Source organism: Mesoplodon bidens (genome assembly GCF_964165515.1).
Source record: "Mesoplodon bidens genome assembly, chromosome: 10".
In the NCBI taxonomy this organism is placed as follows: Eukaryota; Metazoa; Chordata; class Mammalia; order Artiodactyla; family Ziphiidae; genus Mesoplodon; species Mesoplodon bidens.
This window is the reverse complement of record NC_138172.1, coordinates 65,722,330-65,739,482: the sequence shown is the minus strand read 5'-3', so window position 1 is coordinate 65,739,482 and position 17,153 is coordinate 65,722,330. Positions and strand designations below refer to the sequence as shown.

The following is a 17,153-nucleotide window of genomic DNA, read 5'->3' as shown; positions in this document are numbered from 1 at the left end:
CTACATTAAACTCCCTGATCCTGGAGCCTATGAGATGCCTCACTGTCTCCACCTCACATTCAGTTGATGATCTTGCTCTTACATCACAGAGAAAACTGAAGCCATTAGAGGTGGACTCCTTCAGCCACCTGTTACCAAATCCACATAACACCTGTGCCCATCTCTCCCTGTTCCTTCAGAAAAGAGCAATGGTTTTCCAACTTGGCGCATCAGAATTGCCTGGAGGGCGTGTTACAACACGTTTCCTATTCAGCGGGTGGGTGCGTGGGGGGCTAGAATTTTCAGTTGTAACTAGTTTCCAGGTGATGCTTGATGCTGCTGACTGGGGACCCCACTTTGAGACCCACTGGAGCAGAGGCACTGCCCTCCTTCTGCCCAAAGCCAGTTTCACTACCTGTGACCGCATCCCATGTCCCCGATTACCCTCCCCCTTTTCCCCTCCTGAATCTTCAGCCTCTCCCTCTCAAAATAAAACATGAAAAACCAACCCCCACCTCCACCTCACCTCCTCCTCTGACCACTCCCTGTACCTCTCCATCCCCTCATCCAGCCTCACTCTCTCACACCCAGCACGTGTACATTGATGGGATCCTAATTTGAAAAGACATGTATGAAAGACATTTGGGGGTTCATCTGAGTATATTCTGTATATCAGGTGGTATTAGGGGCTGATTTTTATTTCCTTAGCTGGAGGAAGTCCTTATTTTGAGGCAATGTGTGCTGAAGTGTTCAAGTGTGAAGCATCACGATCTCCTAAATTTTCACATGGTTCAAGGACTATATCTAAATATGTAAATATTTGTATGTAGTATAAATGATAACGATTTTAAATTAAGTGGTGGATGTACAAGTGATCATTATACTATAGTTTCAACTTTTCTGTATGTTTGAAACTTTTCATAATAAAAAGTTGGGGGAAAATTCTCTCTCTAGTTCCTCACTTCCACTCACTCCTCAACCCTCTTGGGCTGGTGTCCACCTCTCCCAGGCCACACAGGTGCTATTTTTATGACCCTCATTTCATTAAGTCCATTATTTAGTTTTTTTCTGCTTGACCTCCCTCCAGTATTCAATGCTTTTGACCAATTCTTTTATTTATTTATTTATTTTTGGCTGCGTTGGGTCTTCGTTGCTGCGTGCGGGCTTTCTCTAGTTGCAGCAAGCCGGGGCTACTCTTCGTTGCGGTGCACGGGCTTCTCATTGCGGTGGCTTCTCTTGTTGCGGAGCACAGGATCTAGGTGCGTGGGCTTCAGTAGTTGTGGCGCGCGGGCTTAGTTGCTCTGCGGCAAGTGGGATCTTCCTGGACCAGGGCTCAAACCCATGTCGCCTGCATTGGCAGGCGAATTCTTTTTTTTTTTTTTTTCCAGTTCTACTCAGGTTTTACTGCTAAATTATTACAGATCAGGCAAAATGTGAAAATGCTTTCAATTTTCAGTGCTTTTAGATTACAGAATTGTGGACAAAGGATTGTGGATCTGTAAGAATTTGAGGATGAATTTAGATTGAAAAGGTGACCCAAAATTTCATTCCTAAATGCTCAGTGGTTCTGCCTTGATTTGGTTGCTGAAATTTGCGTTAACTTTTACTTTTGGACATTGAACTACTACGAGGTGCTCTCAAGAATATTCTGGGTTGAAGACATGTCCTTCCTACCCTCACAGTATACCAGATACCCAGTTTTCCCTTTGTAATCAGGATCAATCTCTCCATCCAAAAAAAGCTGATCTGCTGGCTCAGTAGCATGAGGAGCACTAAATGCCCAACTGGCAGTTTCATCTTCCAATCCAGCTGAAGAACCATGTTGTGGCCCCTTTTGGAAGCATTCTTAACCCAGGAATCAAGATCTCCAGATTAGTAGTTTGATGTTAGGAGGATGGAAAGCAAAAATTTTGCAATCAGGTTTTTACGTATAATAGTGAGAAGAGCCACTCCCACTTTCATCTTTTTATTCCCGTGTTTAGTCTGGCTATGGGAGAGCCAGCACCACACACTGGGCTCTGATTCAAAGCATATATTGCATTTTAAGATGTAAGATGTGGATGATGTAAGATGTGAAACCACATTCTTTCTGGATGTTGTCTTTTTGTTTTTGCGGTACACGGGCCTCTCACTGTTGTGGCCTCTCCTGTTGCGGAGCACAGGCTCCGGACACGCAGGCTCAGCGGCCATGGCTCACAGGCCCACCCGCTCCGCGGCATGTGGGGTCTTCCCGGACCGGAGCACGAACCCGTGTCCCCTGCATCGGCAGGCGGACTCTCAACCACTGCGCCACCAGGGAAGCCCTGGATGTTGTCTTTAAACTGACTGAATCTTGAGTAATCCACTCCACTCTTCTATCCGCCAGGCCCTTAATCAGAAGCAATGTTGTACAGAATAGAATGAAAATGAATAAGGCATTTTGTGAGTCCATGGACGGTGGTGCCAGCAGAAGCATTATAGGCAGGGAGGGCAAATCTATATCATATATATATATATATATATATATATATATATATATATATATTCATTCCAGTGAAAAGATCTCTGTCATCTTCCATGAGGGAAGTAGTCCAGTATAATTAACTAATCAGCAGGTAGCTGGTTTGTCCTTCCAATGAAGGGTGTCAAATAAAAGACCCAGTGTTGGTCTGTGCTGTTGATTAGTTAGGCACTCAGCAGTGACAATGTAACAAGGCTACAAGGTCAGCCTTGGTGAGCAGATAATATTGCTGAGCCCATGCAGAGCCTCAATTTCAGCCACATGGCCACTTTGCACATGGGTCCATTGAGAAAGCACTAGGGTGGCTGGGAGCAGTGGCTTACAGACATCAAGAGAGCATCATTTTGTCCACCTGGCTGGCGGATTCTTAACCACTGCACCACCAGGGAAGCCCTTGACCAATTCTTCATTGAAACACAGTCTTTATTTGGCTTCCAGGACTGAGCACTCTCCTGGGTTTCCCCTCTCACTCTAGCTGCTCCCTGCTCCTTTGTTGGCTCATCCTGCTCTCTTTGGTCGTATTGGAGATCCTCAAGGGTCCTGAGCCCTAGACCCCTCCTCTTCTCATGCTACACTCTGCCTCCAGGAGATCCATCACTCCTGACCTGCGGCTTCAGTTGCTATCAGCTGATCACTCGCAAATTTATGTCTTTCCTCTGATCTCCAGACTTGTGGATCTGACTGCCTACCTGGCATCCCTACTTGGATGTCTCAAAGGTACCACAGACTTAGCATATTCAAAAGTGAATATGTAGGGCTTCCCTGGTGGCGCAGTGGTTGGGAGTCCGCCTGCCGATGCGGGGCACGTGGGTTCGTGCCCCGGTCCGGGAGGATCCCGCATGCCGCGGAGTGGCTGGGCCCGCGACCCATGGCTGCTGAGCCTGCATGTCCGGAGCCTGTGCTCCGCAACAGGAGAGAGGCCACAACAGTGAGAGGCCCGCATACAGCCAAAAAAAAAAAAAAAAAAAAAAAAAAAAAGTGAATATGTAAAAGTGAATTCGAAGTGAATGTGAATATGATCACAAACAGTGTCATGCTTAGATCTGGACCACAGGGGCCCTGCTCTGGACCACAGACTTTAGGGGACCTCACCTATCATGTGCAACATTTATGAAACCACACCTGGGCACCTTTGTCACTTGGGATCCGGCCCTCAGTTCTGGCACAGCACAATCTGAAACCCTGAATGTCTGCTCTCATAATTAACATCCTTCTGGCCCCAGGGAAATGCTTCTGCAATCTCTTACCCTATATCCTGGAAACAAAAGATGACTACAACCGAATCCTGAGAAAGTTTGAGGTTGTGTCTCTGCCAGATTCCAAAGCACACACTTTTGGGGGGTGGGGAGAAGTTAAGCAGTAGAAGCTCATCACAACAACCAAACTGAGCAAATCTTCATGGCTGCATCGCCTCTGTTGCTTTGTATCTTTTTCTTTAAAAATAGTAATTTAAAAAAGCATTACAGTTATAGCTAAAGCTCATCTCATTCCTCTCCTTTCTAGGTGGTAATTATGATTCTGAAGTCACTGGGAATTATTCCCATGCATATTTTCTACTTTAACAAACAGGCTTTTAAAAATATAAGTGTATTTATTTATTTTTGGCTGCATTGGGTCTTTATGGCTGTGTGCAGGCTTTCTCTAGTTGCAGCGAGCGGGGGCTACTCTTCATTGCGGTGCGCTGGCTTTTCATTGTGGTGGTTTCTTTTGTTGCGGAGCACGGGCTCTAACATCCACTTTTGCAACTTTCTTTTACTTATATGTTGGTAAATAAGTCATTTATTTTAACTGTTGTATAGCAGTCCACTGTAAGAATAAACCATACTTTATTTATCCGTTCCTTTATCTTAAGGACAGATTAGGATGTTTCCACGTTTTCTTAACAATCACATGATACTGCAATGCCCATTCTTATCCTTGCCTCCTTGTACATAGGTAGAAATGTTTTTTTTAAAGAGTTATGCATGATCAGGGTTTATTTATTTATTTTATTTATTTTTGGCTATGTTGGGTCTTTGTTGCTGCGTACGGGCTTTCTCTAGTTGTGGCGAGCAGGGGCTACTCTTCGTTGTGGTGCGTGGGCTTCTCATTGCGGTGGCTTCTCTTGTTGCAGAGCAAGGGCTCTAGGCATGCGGGCTTCAGTAGTTGTGGCTCACGGGCTCAGTAGTTGTGGCTCGTGGGCTCTAGAGTGCAGGCTCAGTAGTTGTGGCGCACGGGCCTAGCTGCTCCATGGCGTGTGGGATCTTCCTGGACCAGGGCTCGAACCCGTGTCCCCTGCATTGGCAGGCGGATTCCTAACCACTGCACCACCAGGGGAGCCCCTAGAAATGTTTTTCTAAGGAATACATCTAGAAGCCGGAGCGCTGGGTTTTAGGGTATGTGTATTTTCAGCATTAAGTGTTGCCAAATTTCCCTTCAAATTTGTTATAGCTGTTCACACTTCAAGCCAAAATGGATGAGTTCCTAATATCCCAAATTTTTGTCAACACTTGGTGTTATCAGAGTTATTTTAATTTTTCTGATTTAGTAAAGTAATATCGCATGGTTTGAGTTTGCATTTCTGCATTATTAGGGAAGTTGAGCATCTTTTCCTATGTTTATTAGCTATTTGGCTTCCTCTTTGATGACTCACCTGTTCAGAGGTTTTGCTCATTTCCCCCTGCCTTGTCCTTTTTTCAAATTGATCTGCAAGAGTTTTTATAAATCCTGAATACCCATCCTTCATTGGTCACATAGGTTGTAAACAGTCTCAAAGTCTGTGGCTTGTCTTTTTGTTTTGTTGTTTCTTGTCTCATAGAAGTTAAAAATTTTTTTTAATGTAGTTGTATGTGTCAATCTTTTATTGCCTGTGTTTTTGGATCTTGTTTAAGAAATCCTTCCCTATTCTGATATCATCAATGTATTCTCTTGTATTTTCTTTGAAGAATTTAAAGTTTTCTTTTTCACATATTTAAGGTATCTGAAATTTATTTTTGGATCTGTTATAATGCACGGATCCATTTTGTTTTTCATTTGGATAGCCAGTTAACCCCAGACAAGAAATAGTCCATCCTTTTCCACTGACTTATGTTCCTTTTGTCATATACAAAGTTCTCATATCTCTGCGGGTCTGATTCTGGACCCGTGGTCTATCTATTTGTCCATGTGTCAGACCTACACTGCTTTAATCACTCCAGCTTTAAAGCTGTGATATACGGTGAGGCAAACACTCTGGTATTCTTCCACTTCAAACTTGTTTTGACGTTTTTTGGCCATTTACTCTTCCACAAGAATTTTAAGAGCAGCTTGTTAAATAGAATTTAGATTAGAATTGTACTAAATTCTAGTACTTTTGATTAGAATTGTGCTAAATGTATAGATTTTGATTAGAATTGTACTAAATGTATAGATTTGAGAAAAACTAATCTGCTGTATATTGAATTTTCCTCTTCATGAGCATGGAATATCTCTCCATTCTTTTTTGTCTTCTCTTCATGTTCTCCAATAGAGTTTTATAATCTTCTCCATAAAGCTCATGCACATATTTTGCTATATTGATTCCTAAGTATCTTATAGTTTTTGTTGCAATTACAAATGGTATTTTCTTAAAACAAAATTTGTTTATTGCTGTTGTATAGCCATATTGATGTTTGAATATTCATCTTGCCCCCCCAAAGGGTGTTAGATTTAATTGTTTGTAGGTTCTCATAAATTTTCTTTGTAAATAATCAATCATCTATGTATAATTATGGCTTTATTTCTACTTTTTCTTATTGTGCTAGTTCAGACCACCACCACCCCCAGCACAAGTTGAATAGAAACAGTAAAAACTAGTACCTTTGTATTAATGTTGGAAGTTATTTTCTATTCCTAGTTAGCTAGATTTGTTTTTTAAATCATTAATGTTAAATTTTATCCAGGTGCATATCTACCTATTGGGACAATCATATTTTTTCCTTTTAATATGTCAATGCTGTAAATATCATTAATAGATTTTTTAAAGTAGACCATCCTTGTATTCCTGGAATAAACTCTGCTTGGTCACACATACACACGTGCATATATACATGCACTTGCACAAACTCCATTGGATTCAGTTTGCTAATATTTCATTTAGGATTTTCAATCTTATAAGTTCAATTGGTCCTCTTTTTCCATTGTCTGGGACAGGCTATATAAATAAATAAACAGTTCCTTGAAGAGTTAGCAGAATAATATACCTATAAAGCCATTTGGGTAGTGTGTGTGTGTGTGTGTGTGTGTGTGTGTACTTAAAATTTCTCATTCAATTTATTAGAATTTATAGAGCTGTCAGGCTTTCTATTTCTTCTTGAGTCAGATTTGGCTGTCTTTCATCTAATTTCCCCACCTGTTCAGGACTGAGACCTCATCTGTCTCTGGGTGGCTGGTGAAACAGAACAGGTTGACAGAACCTGTTCCTTCCCAGGCCCCTCCTAGTAACCGTAGCCACAGTGAGCTCACCCTCTGGCTTTCAGTTTCCCCTTTGTTGCTAGCACCTGGGATTTTACTTTCCTTTTGAGAACTCAGTTATATGTTTAATTTTTTTCCTTTTTATCAGTATTTCTAGGTGATGGTGCTTTTAGACTTTCCACATCCTCCATCTTGCTTGATTCTGAAGTTGTTCCCACTTTACAGATAAGAAGGCTAGGGTTCAGAGTGGTTTAAAAACCAGCTGAAGGTCACACCGCTAATACTTTTACCTAGTTATTGAACCCAGATTTCTGGTTCTGAATCCTCCACTGTTGCCATATTATTCCATGCTGCCTTCTGAAGCCAAGGAGGCAAAACCAGGAAGGGGCATTAGGAAGTCAAAGGGAGAAGGGGTCTCATGGGCAAGGTGGAGGAGTCTGGGAGAGAGGCTCGACCGTGGATGGACAATGCCAGGAAGCATGGAGGAAGGAATGGTGTTAAGGAAATGACATATGGGACTCCTGGGCTGCAGCTGTTGGAGGGAGAATCATGGCCTCAATCCATCCTGAGATCCTGAAATATGCATCCCCTGCCCCAGATCCAGGCATGCATGCATCCTTTCAACCAATATTTCAACTCCATATTCATAGAGTGTCCAGTTCCAGGTCCAGGGAATGGCAAGAGTGAGCATCTGCAGTCCTGGCTCCTGCCCTCAGGGAGCTTACATTCCATGGGGAGCCAGACACCAGTCGAGTAATCCCCAAAAAACGTAGATCTGCGACCACACACAGTACCTCGGAGAAAGAGTGCGCCTTGGTGTGGGAGCTCAGAGGAGGGGAATTTGACCCGAAAGGAAGGTCTGAGTACCTTCCCTGAGGATGTGGTAAAGGAGCTGAGATATGAAGAATGCACAGGCGCGAACTTAAAAGAGAAATGGGGCTTCCCTTGTGGCGCAGTGGTTGAGAGTCCGCCTGCCGATGCAGGGGACGCGGGTTCGTGCCCCAGTCTGGGAAGATCCCACATGCCGCGGAGCGGCTGGGCCCGTGAGCCATGGCCGCTGAGCCTGTGCGTCTGGAGCTCCGCAACGGGAGAGGCCACAACAGTGAGAGACCCGTGTACCGCAAAAAAAAAAAGAGAGAAATGGAAGAAGCAGCCTTTCGGGTGGAGGGCCCAGCCTGCGGGAGGAAGCACGCTGCGGTGGAGTAGACCGGTAGGGAGTGACAGGGGTGAGTAGTGGGAGGCGAGGCTGGAGAGGCCGTGGGGCCACACCCCAAGGGGCCTTAGAGGCCAGGGTAAGGACTTGGGTCTTTAACTTAAGGTCGGTGGGAAACCATTGACTGTGTTTCAGCAGGGTGCCTGAAACCATCAGATTTGCATTTCAGGAAGTTCTCTCTTACTCAGGCATGCCGCTTGTTTCAGAGAAGGCCTTTCCAGCCTCTCCAGCGATCTCAGTGATTCAGAGAAGAGCCAGACAATCCAAGTGGTGGCTGGCCCAGGGAGGTGGAGGGATGGAGAAAAGTGGACAGACTTGAGAGATATTATAGTGGATACACTTGTTAGGACTAGATGCTGGATTCAATATTGAGATGCTCACCACGAACACCTGAGATCACATTCTTCAAAGGCAGGGGCCATATCACACACCTGTTTGTGGTACCCAGGTCCTAGAACGGTCCTGACACATAGTTTCTGAAAGGGTGAAACTGACCAGCGGTCTCCCAAGTGATCCTTTTACCTTTGAGGTTCTTTCATCCCTTCCTGCATGTGGCAATAATCAGCCTCTCTGATACATCATCGGGAGAAATCTGCCAAGTTCTAAAGAGTTTTCTTTGGGGGAAGTTAATACAAGAACTAAGGTCTACCTTATCCTTGAACATGAACGGTAACAATAAATTTACTGCAGGTGCCGCCCAAGGGGGAAACTCCCCCAGCAGAACCTCCTACAAGAGTGAATGATGATGGTGCCATCCTCGGGGCCACGCTGGGCCCCAGGGGGCCAATCTGGAGGGGATGCTCCATGGGACTCCCTGCTGACTCTTGTTCAAAACCAGTTTCCCAGCCCATGAAGAAGACAGTAAGTGAGGAATCTTGCGGAAGAAGTGCAAATGCCAGGAAGTGCTTGTACTGGCCAGGTGTTTCTTGTCTGTTTTCTCCCACACAGCCCTGTTCTACTTTTTCCACACCCAGAACCTCCCACTTTCTCCTCCAACCTCCCTTTTGCTGGTCTCCATCTCCTCCATTTCCCTGCCTTCTCCTTGGATACATGTCTCTGCCTATTTTCACCTTTCAATAAGAGGCCCACGGTGCTGCTGGAAAGAGCAGCCTCCGTCTGGGCTTTATTCTTAGCATGAAACGCAGTGAAGGTCACAGAAAGCCCTGAAACAGGGTCCAGGAGTGGGCACAGGGAGATGGCCTCATCCGATGGGGTGCTGGGTGTAGCTTTAGCACCGGAGGCAAGAAGCACCCAGCGGCCTCTGGGGGAAGTGATGGGGTTGGGTGGGATTTGTGGGCGACTAGAATTTGATGGTGGGGGTTGTCATGGAGATCTCTGGGGATTCAGTTATCTCTTTAAAAAATCCTTTCAAGAAAATCCCAGGAAATCTGATCCGTCCGTGATGGCAGTACGTACGTCTCAGGCACCTGGTTAAACTTCTCAGATGGAGGACAGGCGATTTGAAGTACCGATTCCTTTCTAAGAAACAGGAAAAGCTCTTTTCCTGGGGCACTAGATTGTGGACTAGAAGTGAGGTGGACCTGGCCATTCCAGCTCTGAGTAGGTCCCGGTGAGACACTCTGATCACCTAATGTGGTGGCTCTCGCCGGGATGGGGTGGGGCAGGGAGCTGTGCCCCATTATGCCTCCCACAGAAGAGGCAGTCACTCTGACTGCGGAGGGAGTCTGTCCCCAGGGCTGCCCTCCTGGAGTGCTGCGGGGTTGGCGGGTGGCACTGCCACAGGGGCCCTGACTTTGCTTCAACCCCCCTCCCTCCCCGCTCTGTTCATCCTTGTCCTTCCCACTGGGTGTGGACAGTTGTCAAAGCAGAAGGGGGCTCTGAGCGAAGCCACAACCATGGAGGCCAGAGCCATAGGGCCTGTCACCTGTGTGGGAGTGCAGGGGCAGGGGCAGGTGGCCCCGTGGCTGCAGCACTTCCCACACTGGGGGCAGGGAAAGCGCCTCTCACTCAAATGGACCAGGCAGTGCTGGGAGGGGTGGGAGCATGACAAAAGGAGGCTCCACTGTCCAGGCCAGAAAAGGGCTTTGGGGTGGGGGCAGGGGCTGCTGGGAGAGATGTGGGACAGGGTCAGCTGTGACAGAAGAGGGGTCAAGGGGTAGATGGGGAGCTGGAGGTCTGTCCTGCCTTCTCCTCCTCCTCTGCCTTGGCTCCCAGCCTGTAGGGGAGGGGGATGAAGGTGAGAGCAGCCAGGAGGAGGGGGAGGCAGAGAGACCAAGGTGGCGCAGGCAGGCTGAGCCCCGCCCTGAGGAACCCAGGGCACAACTTTCCCGTGAGCAGTTTGCCAGGGTTTTGAGGGCAGCAGGGTGATAACCAAGCCCTCAGGGTTAGGCCTCACCTGGGCAGGGGTCTCCTGAGGCCCTGGGCTCTGGGGCTCAGCTTCTGCACTTAGACACATAATCTGCTACGGTTTGGGGACCAAGAAGCCTGAAAGAGATAAAATGAGGGGGAGACTAACAGAGAGAGAGGCTCCCCTCCCCCCAGGCCCCCCACCTACTTCCTTCTTCCCCTCCTGTCCATCCAGCCTGGTGGCACCTCCTCTGAGAAGCTCTTCCTGACCACCCTGCGGCTCCCAGTGATGTCCCTGCCCTGAGGCCTGGCATCCCTCCAGGGGACACTTGTCCTTCACACTGTAAGGACCAGAGCATCTACTGCAGGGGTTCTGGGCCCCGAGCACATCAGATTCACATGGAGGGCTTGTTAATACACAACTGCGGGCCCCACCTCACAAGTCCCTTTCCTATGCGAGGTCGTGTGGTTTGTAAGCGCCGAGGTGGAGATTTGGACCCCAATCAGGCTGAATCTAATGTCTTTCTTTCTCCACCTTGCTCCTCTGGGTAGTTACTCTCCTTTTATCCTCTGTATCTTGTCTCTCAACAAAATAATCAGGTTCCCTTTTGTATACTTTGTGTCTCTCACTTTGCCTCACCCATAGGTGCAGGTTTCACTGACAGAGGCTCAAAGACTTGGGGAGCTATCCCAGGCAGTGGGGGTGGAACAAAATTGGAGCAAACCCACCCCCCATTCTGCCAGCATTGGGGAAGGGGAACAGGCTGGTCAGGTCAGGTAGTCATTTTTTCTTTGCTGTGGGCAGGGGAGATGGACCTGGAGCAACAGTTCTGTATGTCACTCACATGGTGCCATCTAAAGAAACAGGCAGCCTGCGAAGTTCAGCGTCTCGGGGGCAGAGGAGGGCGACAAAGCACTGGCAGCAGAGAGGGGTCCGAGGAGGAGCGTGAGAAGCGGAACGGCGGAGAGTGTGGGCCATGGTGTGGACTGGGGCCCTAGGAGAGAGACCGGGGACCAAGGCCCGCAGGCGGCTCCAGAGTGAAGCCAGAGGGCGGGGGAACAGGCAGAAGGGCCGCCGGGTCGGGTAGGGCTGGCGAGAACGAGGAGAGCGAGGAAGTGTCGCTCCGGGCAGCCCCTGGAACCAGAAGAGAAGCGGGCTCATTCCAGACTCTTCGGCTTCCACCTCGGTACCTCCCGCGACTCCTCCCCATCGGTTTCTCTCCCTTGAAACTCCGGGAGCGACGCCCACCTTCCTCCCGCCCTCACGTCCCGGGAGCGTCGCCCCCCTTGGATGCCTGGGGTGGGAGAAAAGGGGAGCCAGGATCGGGGCTCCAGGGAGGCGGGGGTAGAAAGGGGCTTCTACGAGGGTGAAGTGGGTGTTGTTTATTTCTACAGGGCGAGAGGTCTCGGGGGTGGGCGCCCGGTCACCGGGGCTGGAGGGTACCCCCTGCGTCCGTCGTATTGAGGGTGAAAGGGACGAGGGGCAGCAAACGAGAAACGCCAAGCGTGGAGTGAGGTGCCCTCGGGCCGGCGAGTCTGACGCCGAGGCTGACTCCTCAGCCGGGAGGGCCGAGACTGAGCGAGCCACGGGAATTTGGGGCGGAGCGGGGTGGGGGCGCGAAGGGCAACGGAAACAGGAAGTGAGGGGCAGAGAGGCCAAAGGGGGTGGCGGGAGGCAGCGTCAGTCCCTCCTGGGGAGGCGATCCTCTCCACCTCGCCGGGGCGCGGCGCGCTACATGGGCCCCTGACCCCGGGCCCCGCCCGCGGAACTCGAGGCGTGGGGGTTGCGGAGCAGGGAGCGCTTTACTGGATGCCCCACCTGGGCTCTCCGCTGCCGCCGGGACCGGCACAGAACTACAGCTCCCGGGCAGCCCTCCCTCCGCTCGGCCCCGCGGCTCGGCGGGCACCGACCGGCTCGCTCGCTCCTGGGAACTGTAGTCCCAGGCCCTGCCCATCTTCTTCGGGAGGCTACCCGGGGGCGGGATATGTGCAGGGAGGTTCTCGCAGCCCTCCTCCCACCCGCGCCTTTTCTCTCCCGCTTTAGAAACCAGCCTCTCGCAGGGACGAGGAATTGTTCCCCTTCCAAACATCTCGGGCCTGCCCTGTCACCCTCTTGAGCCACTTTCCTTCTTTCCCTGTGGTATTGAAACCCGAGATCTCAGCCTGGGCATTCAGGTCATAGGGGGAAAGCTTGGGATCTGACTTCACACCTCTCCGCTCTCCACCCTCTTACAGCTTCACAGGTCCTTTTAATTTTCCTTCACATTTGCTGATTTGAAGGTTCAGGAAAATGGGATCTGCACACCGTGAATACCCTTTGACATTTCCTCCCCATTTCCAAGGCTGATTCTACATGATTTCTAGGGTTCCCTCCCCGATCTTTGTTTTCCTCTCCTTCTAGTACCCACCCACCCCGATAAAGAGACACAGAACCACAGGTTTCAAAGAGGAAAAAAAGCAAATTTGTTGTTGTTGGTAGAAGGGCATGAAGGGAAGGGCTCTTCACCCTTCCCAACATCTTGCATGGGTGGGAGGTTGGGGGCAATAGAAAAGGCAGTAGATGGGGGCACAGGCCCCACTCTGTACAATATAGAAGAATCTGATATAGATACTTTGTATAAAAGCCACTTGTCCTCATGTGTGTCCTCTTGCTGGCTGGCCGGGCTGGGGGGCTCTGGGGGACAAAGAAGCTGGGTGGTGGGCCAGGACTCAGGAACACCCCATGGTCCCCATCCCCTGGCTGTCCCCTTGAGGGGTCACTTTGGATCCTTGGTGGGGGCATAGCAGAGCTCCAGTGGTCGGGACACTTTCCAGAACTTCTCATTCACCAGTTCCAGGGTTAGCGAGCCATTCAGTGTCTACAGAGGGGGTGGAAGGGGGAGGAGAGGGAAGAGAAAAAAAAGTTGGGAAAGATGGTAAAGGAAATGAATGAGAGGAGAAAAGAAAAAGGAAGAAGGAATAATAAATGGGGCAAAGCAGGGACACGGATGATGGGGAAGGACGGACAGAGAAGGGAGATGGGAGATGCAGAGGGAGAAGAGGGCTGGTCAGTTAGGAGGTCAGGATCTCGGTTCTGCGTCCCCAGGCCACCCTCCCTCCTCTCCTCTCTCACATCGCTGCCCTCAGAGGCTCTCACCGTGAAAGCTCCGCCCCCGGGGGCGATGTAGATGGTATACTGCTTTTCGCTGACACCCTCCAGACTGGGCAAGGCAGGCTCCTCAGGGCCGTCCCCTCCTCCGGCACCCCCACCCTCCCCGCCTCCCCCATCAGGTCCTCCGGCGTCAGAGGTGCCCCCTCCAGGCCCTCCTGGCTCCCCTGCCTCTTGCTGCTGCCGCCGTTCGAGGGCAATGCGCAGGGCCAAGTACTTGGAGAGATGGTCCACTGTGGCATTCCCAGTTGTCTTCACATACCTGGAGTGGGAGAGAGGGCAGGTTGAGGGCACAGGAAGCCTCAAATGGAGAAGGGAAGTTGGGGATTTCCCAAAGGGCCTCTGGGTTAGGGATTCTTTCTGGGTTTGGGCAAAGCCCACTTCTGATGGAAGATCATGAGACCTTTGGTTTCTCAGTGGTCTGGGGAGGGACGAGGCTCTCACCTAGTCTGGCAGTATTCTCCCTTCTCCACGAGCAGGGGGTGGGGCCGGAACACGAGCTCAATTTCTCCACCTGGCTCTGGGGGACTGGGAGCCCCGGGAGGGCTTGGGGGGCCCAGGGTTCCCCCTCCCAGGGTCCCTCCCCGGTCACCAGAGTCTTCAGAACCGGCACCCCCACCCACCCCACCAGTGCCACCTCCCCCTGTCCCTACACTGCTCCCCCCTGCGCCCCCTCCACGGGGTCGCTTGGGAGCAGGGCCTGGAGCAGAGTCAGGGGCGGAGTCTGAGCTCACATCCTCTCCATCCCCCTCTCCCTCCCCAGGCTCTCCTTCCCCCCCACTCATCGTTGTGGTCTGATCTGACCCAGGCATCGGCCGCCTCACACGCTGGGCCCTGTGGAAACAAGTGGTCGAGGTTAGAAACCACCAAAGATAAGGGGTTTAGGTTTTAAACTTCAGAGAATTAAGAGATCAGGGAAATCTTAATGATGACCCTAATATTTATTACATACTGATTACGTGCTAAGCACATTGCTAAGTATTTTGCACTGATTGCCTCAAATTATACAAATCCTATGGACACAGGTAATTATATCATCTCTATTTTATGGCTGAGGAAACTGAGGCTTAGAGAGGTTAAATAACTCGTTTGAGACCATAGACCCTTTGCCTCTCAAAGCGTGGTCCAAGAACCAGTAGCACAGTCTTGTAGAGACGCAGAATCTCAGGTCCAACCTGTGACCTACTGAGTCAGAATCTGCATTTTTAACAAGACTCTCATGTAATTTGGATACACATTAAAGACTGAGTGATGCTGGCCTAGGAGGTGATTTAATTCCCAGCAGTGTGAACTCAGAGCTTATGCTCAAAAAGCACTCAACTCTTCTAACTTCTAGAAAGTTAGAAGATGAGCTATTTCCTTAAGAACAGTAGTACAAGTTGCTAAGAAGCTACAGTTTACATCCATGACCTCCAGGCGTGACAGTTAGACTGTGATCAGCACTCAGGATGCTGAGGCTTAGAAGCAAAGACAGCCCCAGGAGTCTGACCCACGGATCTGTCCCATCAGCACCGCTGCCACCTTCTTCGTGGCCCCCGAACCTGTGCATGGCCTGCATGCGCAGCCCCTCCTCAATGCTGGAGCTCAGTGCCTGCTGGTTGTGCAGGCGGCTGAGGCGGATGAGCACCCTGTCTTGGTGGGCCTCATATTCCTCCCGGCTGGGGTAGATCTTAGAGATCAGAGCATCGAAGTTGGGGTCTGGCCGCAGAGACCGCTTGGATACCAGCTTCTTTCGGCAGGTAGGGCACTCCTTGTTCCTGGTGTGGGAGAAAGGAGGCCCTGAGGAGTCAGTCACCAGGGCATGGAGGGTCCAACTCTTGTCCCCCTCCCCCCATCTCAAACCTGTCCCTCCTGTTACCCGCTGCGCAGGGCCGTGACAATGCAATCAGAGCAGAATCGGTGGAGGCACTCCTTGGTTGTCATCGTATTCTTCAGCATGTCCAGGCAGATGGGGCACATGAGCTCTGAATGCAGTGACCGAGGGGAAACTGCAATCTCTGTGCCATCCATGATGGCTTCCTGGAGGCGTCGATGAGTGGAAAGGTGGTGAATGGGTTGGGGGGAAAGGGGTTTTAGAAACAAGTGGTCCATGAAATTGGAGTCTTGAGAAATACAGTGAGATGTCAGAATCTGGGTACCTCACGTTGGCCACTTGAGGAAATTGGGAATTCTAAGAGTAGGAGCTTTGGAATAGGAAGATCTGAGGTTTGGTGATAGGCCTGGGGATGGGCGTGGCACAGATTTTCCATCTGTGGAAGACTTACTTGGTCAACAGAATTTCTTACAGTGCAGTCCTACCTATATCAGAATCCCCTAGGATGCAGGTTAAAAATTCAGATTCTGGGGTCCCATCCCTTTACTGTATCACAATGTTACAGGTAGGGGCCAGCGGGAATTCCTTTTTTTTTTTTTTTTGCGGTACACGGGCCTCTTACTGTTGTGGCCTCTCCCATTGCGGAGCACAGGCTCTGGACGCGCAGGCTCAGCAGCCATGGCTCACGGGCCCAGCCGCTCCGCGGCATGTGGGATCCTCCCGGACCGGGGCACGAACCCGTGTCCCCTGCATCGGCAGGCGGACTCCCAACCACTGCGCCACCAAGGAAGCCCGGGAATTCCATTTTTAATAAACTCCCAAGGTGAGTCTTAAATGCACTGACCTATGATGCGGAACTGAGAAACGGGGAAGGTAATTTCAGCCTGTTTACTATCTTTCAAATGAAGATAGTAATACTTGCTCTACCTCTCTGGCACGTCTGTTTTGAGGATTAAATGAGATAAATGTGAAAGCGCTTTGAAAGATTAAGGTGATTCAAAGGTAGGGCCAGGGAGTGTGAAATCGGGCAGAATGGGGCAAAAAATGGAAAAGAGGCTGTGAGATGGGGGTCTGGGGATGGAGGGGTCTGGGGAAAGGGAGTAAGTTGTAAAGGGAGAATCCCTGTCACCTGAGGGGTCCGGTGGAGCTCATAGAGACTCAGTTCCCACGTTTTGCTGGCATTCTGGGCATTCGCCGGCGTCGTCATGGTGATCGGGCACAGACCCCCACGAAGGCTCCACCGCCGGGGAGAAGGAGAGGTAGGCTGGGGAGTGGGGGAAGGGGGAAGGGGGAAGGGGAGGAAGGGTGTTAGGGGGGCCGCCCCTCGCGCAGACCCCGCCCTCCCTAGGCTCCCTCCTCCGCCCCCGACTCCGCGCCGGCGCGGCCCCTCACCAGCTTCCAGCTGTCCGCGCTCCCGCCGCCGCAGCGCCTCTCCCGGGGCCCGGGCTCCCCGGCCGAGTTCGCTCGGTCCGCAGCCGCTGCTCAGACAGCAGCTCCCGTTACCGACGCCGCCGCCGCCATGGCCCGGGCGCTGGGGCCCTACGTCACTTCCGCCTGCCCCTCCACTCTACTCCACCCCCTGCCGGCGGAGACGTCACCCGCCAGTCGCGGCGCGGGTGGGACGCGACGTGGACGCCCGGGTTCCCCCCGGCCCCCGCGAGGAGCCGGCGTCCCCGGAGTCCCACGCCACGTGGGGACCGCGGTCTCCGTTCCCCGGCCAGCACCGTCGCGCGGCCGACCTCAGCCACTGTCCCCTTCCAAGGCCCCCACTCGGGGCCTCCGC

General features: G+C 50.9%; 1 protein-coding gene across 1 annotated transcript; it reads right to left on the bottom strand.

Annotated features, from left to right (window-relative positions):
- Nucleotides 1-12,848: 12,848 nt before the first annotated feature.
- Nucleotides 12,849-16,924, bottom strand: RING1 (ring finger protein 1). The gene is made up of 7 exons (XM_081247524.1): nt 16,763-16,924; nt 16,500-16,634; nt 15,416-15,576; nt 15,099-15,314; nt 14,002-14,391; nt 13,546-13,819; nt 12,849-13,267 (listed from the first exon to the last, which is right to left on the bottom strand). The coding sequence occupies exons 2-7, from the start codon at nt 16,575-16,577 to the stop codon at nt 13,166-13,168; spliced, it is 1,221 nt and encodes a 406-aa protein (XP_081103650.1). The 5' UTR covers nt 16,578-16,634; nt 16,763-16,924; the 3' UTR covers nt 12,849-13,165.
- Nucleotides 16,925-17,153: the final 229 nt, after the last annotated feature.